At 42.5% G+C, this 10293-nt stretch overlaps 1 protein-coding gene across 2 annotated transcripts in view; it reads right to left on the bottom strand.

Moving 5' to 3' along the window:
* Positions 1–841: 841 nt before the first annotated feature.
* The window catches only part of hpgd (15-hydroxyprostaglandin dehydrogenase), a 13611-nt gene continuing 4159 nt past the window's right edge, over positions 842–10293 (bottom strand). For both annotated transcript variants that reach the window (XM_019879704.1, XM_019879705.1), the window contains 5 exons: positions 8616–8722; positions 4078–4174; positions 3021–3097; positions 2728–2891; positions 842–1034 (listed from right to left, as the gene is read on the bottom strand). In XM_019879704.1, the coding sequence (XP_019735263.1) occupies positions 911–1034; positions 2728–2891; positions 3021–3097; positions 4078–4174; positions 8616–8722 (569 nt within the window). In that variant the 3' untranslated portion in view covers positions 842–910. The remainder of the gene's footprint in view (positions 1035–2727; positions 2892–3020; positions 3098–4077; positions 4175–8615; positions 8723–10293) is intronic.

Here is a 10293-nt window from a genome sequence, read left to right on the forward strand (position 1 = left end):
TGTGTCTTCATCCAGCTGTGTGTGTGTTTTTTATATATATATAGATATATATATCTATATATATATATATATATAGATATATATATATGGGCAGAGGAAAGCCGTTGTAGTGGATGTAGCAGTCCCAAGTGATGGAAACATCAGAAAGAAGGAACACGAGAAACTCGAGAAATACCAAGGGCAGCTGGAGAAAGCCTGGATGGTAAAGGTGACAGTCGTGCCTGTGGTGGTCGCAGCACTCGGGGCAGTGACCCCCAAACTAGATGAGTGGTTGCAACAGATCCCGGGAACAACATCGGACATCTCAGTCCGGAAAAGCGCAGTGCTGGGAACAGCAAGGATACCGCACAGAACCCTCAAGCTTCCTGGCACCCAAGCTGCCCAAGCTGAATGGGGGACGGACACCACCTGAGGGGTGAGACGAGGACTTATTTATTTATGTATATATATATACACATATATATATATATACACACAGTAAATATTCACATCCCCGACACACACACACACACGCACACACTTTTTTTCAATGCATAATTGGCATCAATTAATGTGGATTTTCACTGGACAGCTCGGTCCCGATCCCCTTCGAACAGCCCGGGTCCATTGAATTGCAGTTTTGCTCTGCTGAAGCTTGCATGATTAATTCAGTATGTATTGCAGCAAAGCTGCTATTGCATTAATGCAATTGATATAATAAATCTCATTGTTTCATTGTATTCACATAGTTGAGTAATGTTCAGGGCACTTTGTGCAGTAGATTCCAAACATTCGTGGATTCTATTCCGATAGGACTGCCACACAGCCACCGCGTGTTGTCCTGATGCACCGGACTGTTATGTTTCAGTCTTTCAGGTTACCGCTGTGTACCGCCCCTCTCTTCAGTGAGGAGCGGTCCATTAGGCGAGGATCAAGCAGACATGGGTTCGTATGTGTGGAAGTGGATTCCTTTGGAGCATGTTATCTTCATCACTGCCCCATTTAGACTGGTGTCAGTGATCAATCTCATCATGCCTTCTGCAATCATTGATGGCCTGCAGATTGGTCAACAGGAGAAAGGAGAGAGGCAAAGGACTGTTAAATGACATTGTTTTAAAAAGTACTTGAATTCACATATTTTGTAGAGGAATATGTACTGGCTCGTTGACTGGTACATCTCTGGAGCGGGCTGTTTACTATTCAAAAGTTCGACCAGCATCTTGCACTGTACCACAAAACACCCTCCTCAAAATAGCAACTGTTACTGTATATGGGCCTCATTCAAACTATGTGAGTTAGTCTTCGTACTGTTTGACTTTCTGACTTCATGTTTAGATTCACCTCTGACACTCTTGGTCCACTGCATCTTCTTTAACCCTTTCAGGGGCAGCGTTTAGTACAGTGGACAGCTTATCATGTTTTCAGGTTACAGGGTGCATGAAAGGGTTCATGTCAGCAATTTAGTGTTAGGAGCCATTTGTCGGCTGATTAACTTTACTCAGACACACGATTTTCCTCACAGACACAACATTTTCCCAATTCCAGGCAACAAAAACAGCTTGACTGAAACAGGAATGTAAACAGAAGAGGGTCAGAAAAGGCCTCGATGGTCCCTTGATTTCTTCCGTTACTTTTTTTCGATAAATGTCTTTACGAGATCTTTAAATCCTTGCTTGTAGAGTGAAAATGAATTATTAATGGTACAAGCAGCCATTTGAGATGATGACAGTCTGGTCCTGGAACTTCAGTTTTATTTTCATTAAATCCTATGCGGAAAGTTTCCAAGTCAATACAGTGGTACTTCTACTTAAGAAATTAATTGGTTCTGGAAGAAATTTCTGAACGACAAACTTTTAGAAGTACAGATGCGTTTTCCATGTAAATGCCTTAATCCATTCCAACCCCCCCCCCCACCCAAATTCACACATAAATGTTTCCTGAAGCATAAAAATGTACAAAGTATGTAACAAATACATGTTATAATTAGATTATTGCACAATAAATGAGAGTTGTGCATAATGTAAAAAAAACAAAGAATAAAAAATAAAAATGATGGTCATTTAACTTTTGATTGCGACCATGTAGTTTTTTTGTCCTCTTTAGTCCATGTTCTCTCTCAGAAGGGGTTTACGCCTGGTGTTTTGTAAAGAACTGATCCAAGGATGTTTACTTTTGTCGGCTTTTAACAATCCTTCGAAAATATCCAAGGCAAACATCAGCATAGTGAGCCATTATCCGACTGGTGAACACTTTTTCTGGGTGATTCACATTTATGTAAAACTATCAGAACACCTCATGGCCCGAGGGGCGAATGACGCTGCATACACACCTATTTAACTATCTACACTCATAAACACAGTCGGTCGAGGTCCCTCTTAGCCAATGGGAGGCCAGGACGATGCCATAATATATATAAAACAAAAGATAATAGCCAATGGCAGAGCAGCTATAAGTATGTTGCATTCAGGAAACTCAGAGCTGAAAGCATCAGCCCATACTGTATTTTTACCTTTCGTATCTTGAAATTTCTTTCGTAATAAGAGGCAATATTTTCCTGTTGAGACATTTCGTAACTTGAAAATTTCGTATGAAGAGACATTCGTAAGTAGAGGTACCACTGTACACATGGTCAACTACCATCTTGGAAGAGATTTTGTTCAACCTTAGCTAGTTCATTACCGTTGGCAATTGTATGATTGCAGAATGGATTACTTCAATGTTTGCATGTGTCATGGCAGGCAGACTCACTGTAAAACTCCGAACTTGTTCATGCTGCGCTTGAAATCATCCTTGAATTTAACAAATTTCCCCATGTTTTCCTCCTGTTCTACTGAGTGGAGCAGAGGGGTGTCAACAAAGGCGGGACACAGCACATTGATACGCACGCCGTAGTCACTCTGAGAAGATGCATCCTGTAAAAAATAACATTGACATGCCACCCTAGAAAATACTCAAAAGTATGGCTTGGGTTTTACATGACTAATAGCTAGCTACTAATGGTGTGGGCATGTGTGTATCGTGTATGCGCGTGTACTTCTTACAGCCATAACTCTGGTGAAACCAATGACTCCATGTTTTGTGGCCGTGTAGACGGGCTGGTGAGGAGAGTGCAGGAAGGCTGCAGCAGAAAGAAACCACAAAAGACATCGCCGTGTTAATGCCAATTAGTCATATAGCAATCATCACAAAAGAAATATCAACAGCTCCTCCTTGAGCCGTCACCTTATTGTGGCGGAGGGGTTTGTGCCTTTTGAGGTCTTTATGCCTCTGCGAGGGTTCAGACAAAGCACGGCTCAATACCGCCGCTGATGACGAAAACTATTGTGCCATTTCATTCCCTCGCCTGGACGCGGGTCACCAAGGCCCTCCTCTGGAGCTAGGCCTGGAAGTCGGACTCGATCACAAGCAATTGGTGGCCTCTGTCTCGGTCTCATCGTGATGAAGAGAGAACTAATCTGAAAGGCCAAACTCTCGATTTTACCAGTCGATCTACGTTCACACCCTCACATATGATCAAGAGCTGTGGGGAGTGACCGAAAGAACAAAATAGCAGACAAAAACATTTCTCCAGCGTGCGTCTGATATTCAGGAGCTATGATGAGAATCTCGGTCATGGCGGGAGCTCAGAGTTGAGCCGCTGCTCCACCAAACTGAGAGAAGCAAGATGATGTAGCTCAGGCATCTGTTTTAGATGCCCCCTGAAGGTTGTTGGTGACACCAGCAAGTCCAGCACGAAAACACAAGACTGTTAAATCAGCGCCTTTGATAAAGATTTACCAATCTATACAGTATCGCCAGTCTACACTTCTGTTTTATCCTACGTCTCAGGTCAAAGCACGTGATACTTGTGGGACAGTTCTGTTGGTACAAAGGCTCACAAAAGGGTTAGTTGTGTATAGTGAGGTTTTGTGTGTCAACAGGAACAAGCAAGATGTTGTTCACATCTCAAGTCACATCTCTCTATTCATCTCAAAGTGTGTCAATGCCCAAGTATGAATTCAATCTGTCCTTTTAAAAGTTCAAAATGCTGGCAGCGCAGGCCATTTGTCGACATGTGATATGTGTTACATTCTGCACATGACAGTGTGTAACTGTTACCTGCCATAGAAGATACATTGATTATTGTGCCTCCTTCCTTGCCATGCTCCTTACTCATATGTTCCAGAGCCAGATAGGTCCCATTTATGACCGACGTCTGTAAAGAAAGGGACAACCTCACCATGGTGACATTCCTCACAACAGAGAATTAGAATCTTGATGAGAATAAGTTGCAAATAAGGTGTGTGAAGGGAACAGAAGCGTGTTAACAACCGAGGAGTGGCTTTGCTTCCTTCCCAGCACCAACCCCAAAAATAGATCAGATAAGTCCCTTGGAGAACAAACAATACTTATGTTTGTTAATGAGGTATTTCCTCCTCTTAATTAGCTCAACAGGCAAAACTGGTAAAGATGCGCTTCTCTGCTCTCAGTGCTCAGTCAAATTGAGAAAATACAATTCTTGTATAGCCATGCAGCAGATGACTTTTTTCCCCCTCTCTTGTGGACGTGTCTGTGTGGATAGTCACACATTGCACCGAGCACAATCTTAAGCTTGTAAAACTCAATGGCAGGTTGTTTGACAAGCGTGAGATTGTGCTGTTCTCTTCAAGTCATCTGGCTCTTGCTTATTATCGTCTTCGTGTCAGTCAGAGCTGCCGTTTGTCCAACGTCAACTGTCCTTGACCCCATGTCCCGAATTACCTTGCTCTTTGTCCAGAATAGAACCTCCGGATTTGCATTGCCATCATCTGCCTACTTTTGGATTGAAACATCATCAAAACGCAAAATGAAAAAATTGTTTGAGGATGAGAACCAAGCCATATTTGTCGAAAAATAAATTATGAGCGCAAAACTGATGATCTTATATTTTCTATTTCAACATAAATTTTATAAATCTCTCAGACATCATTAACATTCAATAGCGTGAATCTCTTTTTCTGTTTTTCAAGGCAGAGTTTGTAGAGTGCTAAATCCCAAAGAAAAGGCTGTTTGAATGACAAAGTAAGAGTTGACAGCATTATGCCTCTAGACAAAGAATTAGCAGGAACAGGAAATCAGTCAAACCACACAAAGGAAATAACTCCCAACACCGCACTCGAAGAAACATGAGACAAGTTTATTTTGTACACATTTATTTAAACCATATTGTAAAGGCCTCACTCCTCCACTAAATATTGATGAATGTACTCCAAAGACTACACAGTAAAAAGCGCCGTTCTGTTTTCCTAAACCTCTTGCAGGAAGGCACAGCTCCAGGACTTATTCTCCCGCCGTGAAGGAAGGTTGGAGCGGTGGTGGTGGGGGGTGGTGGGGTTGACCTATGCTGAGTGGGGCTGTGAAAATAATTAAGATATTTTGGAATGTCAAGCAAAATGCTGGAGGGATTTAACTCCCAACCCCAGTGTAGCGCATTCCTGCTTGCAGGGTAGCTTTAACCCTAAGGTTGGGCTAATTACTTTGACCCAGCAGACTGGGTTGAAGATTGGACTTGGGCGGCTGAAGATCGGAAACTGATCGCCATTTTGCCAGTTAGAGTAAAATTAATTTCACATTCTTTGTAAATGCTGGTAGGTGGATGGTTCAGTATGTCACGGCATTTAGTTGTTGGTAAAAAAACAAATATGCAGTATATACTGTCTATATATATATATATAGAGAGAGAGAGAGAGAGAGAGAGAGAGAGAGAGAGAGAGAGAGATTGTTGTGCGTGTTGTGTTTTGTATTTATTAAACTCTGATTTTATTTTTTTACGAAATGCACAAAGGAGTGGCACCCAAATTTCGTTGTATGCAATACAATGACAATAAAGGTGATTCTGATTCTGAGTCTGATTCTGATATATACACATATACACACACACACACACACACACACAAACACACAAACACGCACACACGCACACGCACACGCACACACACACAAAAAAAAAACGCACACACACACACACACACACACACACACACACACAAACACGGTGGTTGAAATCCTCAACCCAATGCGTTGGGTATATGGTCAATAACCATGTATTGGCTCGGTCTTTTCAAAAATTCAGTCACCATTGTTCAGTTAGTCACCCACATTACGTTAGAATACAATGCAGTACACAGATAACAATGATTGTAAATATTTTCCACCATCCAAAAAGACAGTAAATTAGAGGGCTCGATGACTGGGCTGAACTTTGGCATTTACGTAACCGGTCTGTATGTACCGTAATATAATAATGGTGTCAGCACTACAATTCACCATCCTGAAAAACTACGTAATGATTTCGGAGGGTTTTTTTTTTTTTTTTTTGTGATGGCTTTCAGAACTCCTTACTGATGTCTATTATTTATGGACGGGGACTGCTTTTTTTCAGAAATTATGAGCCTGACTATGACATTGAAGGGGCAGCAGCAGCATTTTACTTTTTGTTTCCAGGCTTGCTATGTCGACGGCCCGTTGTTTTCAAATACATTTCCAAACAAAATGGCTTACTTTCAACGAAGATAGTGGTTCCCCACCACATTAATAAGATAAGAAATAAGAAAACCTTTATTTGTCTCACTATGGAGAAATTCACAATTTACAGCAGCAAAATTTTGAAAGGAAGAAAGTCGAAAAACAAAAAGATGCTGAGATTCTCCTTAGGAGTGACAAGGATGGACAGGATCAGAAATGAGGTCATCAGAGGCACAACTCAGACAGGAAAGTTTGGAGAAAAAGTTAGAGAGGCCAGACTGAGATGGTTTGGACATGTACAGAGGAGGGACAGTGGATACATTGGTAGGAGAATGTTAGAAATGGAGCTACCAGGTAGGAGACAGAGAGGAAGGCCAAAGAGGAGATTCATGGATGCCGTGAGGGAAGACATGCAGGTAGTTGGAGTCAGCGTAGAGGATGCAGAGAACAGGGAAAGATGGAAACTAATGACACGCTGTGGCAACCCCTGAAAAGAGACAAGCCGAAAGGAGAAGAAGAAGAAGAAAGTCGAAAAAAAAGTATTTGCATGCACAAAAATCCATTTAAAAAATGAACTGTACAGTACAGAATGAAATATAAAATATAAGATATCAGCATATATGCATCTGCAAAGGTCCTCCTGCTTAAATTGCGGTGCTACCTATAACATCTGTGCGGCTCCTCGGGCTATGTCTCCCCCACTTCATGGAAATCAATTGTCTCGGTATGAGGGCTCTGACTTTCGTTCCCCTGATCTCTTCTGTCCAAGAAACTGTCATCGCAAGAGCGAAACTATGAGATTAGTGACCGTGAACTGCTGGCTGTTCAAGTGGCCTTGGAGGAGTGGAGACAATGGCTGGAGGGAGCTTCTCAGCCCTTCCAGATATGGACAGTTCACGAGAATCTGGAGTAATTGAAATCCGCGAAATGACTGAATTCTAGGCAAGCTAGATGGGCTCCTTCAGCCACTTTGATTTCACACTCTTTAACCGACCCAGTTCTAAGAACGGCAAACCTGATTCCCAGTCTCATATCTCTGACCATGATCCAATTAATCTTGAACCAAAGACTATTCTGCCTCGGTCTTGTTTTGTCACTGTTTTTGTCTTGGTCAGGGATGCTGCCACAAAAACAAAGGTGGATCGGTGTTCACCATCCAGAACCTCCTATCTGCTCTGCGTTGGGGTCCGGGACTCCAATACCTGGTGGACTGGGAGGGCTGTGGGCCAGAGGAGCGCTCTTGGGTGTCCTCTGGATGCATCCTGGACTCCTTGACTGCCACGCTGACAATCCTGAGATGCCTGGTACGTCGAGAGCCATCCCTTGAGGGGGCAGTACTGCCGAGATCTACAGGCTGCTCTCTGCCTCTCCGCCATCTTCCTCATCTGTGTCACCTGCTCCCTGATTGTTTCGCCCTCACCTGTCTCTTATCTCCACTCAAGCCCTGTATATATTAATCTCGTGTGTCTGTCTCATTGCCGGTTTGTCGATTCTCTTCAGTTCACGTTCCACCATTGCCTCTCGTCATAGTCATAGTCATAGCCATAGTGTACCAAACCTTGTTTGCTTTTGACCATGCCTATTGCCTCACACCACTTGTACCTCTGCTCAATCATTTGTCTCTCACATGCCCCGACCTTCAACTGGATTAAATGTTTTTTTTTGCCCTCACCAACTCTGAAACGTGCCTTTGAGTCCAAACCACCTGTGCCTATTTCTTGACACCATACTTGTATCCAGCGAAAGTCTGTCTCGCGGCGTGCTGTTAATATGAGCATGGATGGGCTAGACGAGTGTTGGTATTATCACAGATACATACAGCTTGGCACAGTAAGACTTTTCCGCTGCTGTCAACGTGACCACAACCAACTTGATTTGCAGCCAATGGAAGTGGCTTCTTTCATTCCCTTTAAATTCATCAATTAATTAATCAAATACACTACGCTCATTTGTGTTCGTGGGTGACCGCCAAACTTGTCTCAAAGGATTTACTTACCCCAGTTTACTAAAGTGTGGTGTGAGACATACAGTAGTGTGATCGGTTGAGAGTGAATCAACACAAATGGATTTGGAAGAACATAAAATACTCTTCCTTATAGATGACTAAGGAAATATAAATAAACTCCACACCTATTATCATCTTATCACCTCACCAGGTTTACTTGTATGGTCTTCTCCCAGTTCTTTTCATTGTTGATTCCAGCATTGTTGATGACAATGTCTAGACGACCAAACTGGTCAACTGTACTTTGGAAGGCACCTAAATGACAGAAATCAAACGGCATTAGTAAATAATTTCAGACATTTGTATCACAAGGGACAAAACTTGACACCCACTTTTATGACCACAATCCTTCAATTAAGGGTTTCTATAACCGCCCCAAGGGTAGTATGAAAAAAACAATGGACTTCCGTGATTCTATTACGTAAACCAAAGATAAGACAGTATACACTCAAGTGATGGTCAGGAGATTACATTACAATATTTCAACATGGTGATTGCTCTTCTGCGCTGTCAGACCGATGAAAAAAAAAGAAACTAGTCTAGTCAAATGGAGTACTTTCACTTGAAAGCAAATGACACAGGGATCACTCCAAATTACTGAGCAGTGGCTTCCTCTGTAATATAATTGTCAAGCAGGACAACACCATCCAAAGCTGCAAAAATACAATTCAAGCTTCACTTTTGAATACAAAGGGAAAATAAAACCTCATAGAACAGTCAACATCATCCCCTTATTGAAGATTGAGAACCAGTGGAGTACTTAAAAGGGAGATCTATTCGATGCGATTGATCTTATACCTTCAGACAGCAACTCTTTTTGTGCTTGGTTCTGGACGAAGGTGGATGCTTTTTGCTCTGCTCCTGCTCCCCTTCCCTTATGTCCCTGTTTGCTGACTTGGTCTATGTGCTAGCTGTCCTCTATCTCAACTTATTCTAGCCTCCTGCTGGATTTTTCTACCGAATAACAACCTTTTTTTTTCTGACGGAAAGAGCAGGCAGTGGGGAGCCTTCTTGCCCCTCTGGGACATTTGGACTTCTGATCACAAGTATCCTGCTCTTTGAGTTAGCAGTTTCTTCATGTCTCGCAAAATTCAACCGACAGTAGTGGCTTCACTGGAAGGGAACACGCGTTTTCCTTTCACATCTAAGATCTCGGGCCACTAAACAGCGAACAGCGAGGATTTCCATTCTGTGTCCCTCCGTTGGTCATTAATGTTGTTTATGTTTCTCCGGACGGGTCGTAACTGGGAAGGCAAATTCCTTGTGTGTTTTGCATACTTGGCCAATAAATCTGATTCAGATTCTGATTCTCTAGGGCACATTTTGCATCCTCAAATGAGATAAAGAAGAAACTACACAGACACTATGCAGTTTCAGTGGATGAGAGTTGTTAAGATGGTACAAAACAGGAGGGCAACTCGGGGACCCACCCTAATCAGGTCAGCGGACCAGACGCTGCTGGAGGTACCGGGGACGAAACGGAGGCAAATTGTTAGGACAGTACGTGGACAAACGTATTTGGTGAGACCGCATTGTACAGAACTAATTTCAAGTTGCTGAGGTGTTCTCGGATGCCCACGGAAAAGCTAAGGTAAACATCACAAACAATAATCAGAGATGAAAGTGGACTTTTCTGAAAATTCCGGAAAAAATAAATATATCTATCTATATATATAGCACTTGGCCGATCACGCATGAATTAGTTTCCACAAAACGCTATTCAAATACTCGACATTCAATGATTAATCTTCCTTTTGTGTGCACACGTGTACCCTTTGTGGCTTCCGTTCGGGCCGAAATTTCGAAATCTCCAAGATATGGCGAGG

The sequence above is a fragment of the Hippocampus comes genome, unplaced genomic scaffold, assembly GCF_001891065.2.
Source record: "Hippocampus comes isolate QL1 unplaced genomic scaffold, H_comes_QL1_v1.1 scaffold158, whole genome shotgun sequence".
NCBI classification, from domain to species: domain Eukaryota; kingdom Metazoa; phylum Chordata; class Actinopteri; order Syngnathiformes; family Syngnathidae; genus Hippocampus; species Hippocampus comes.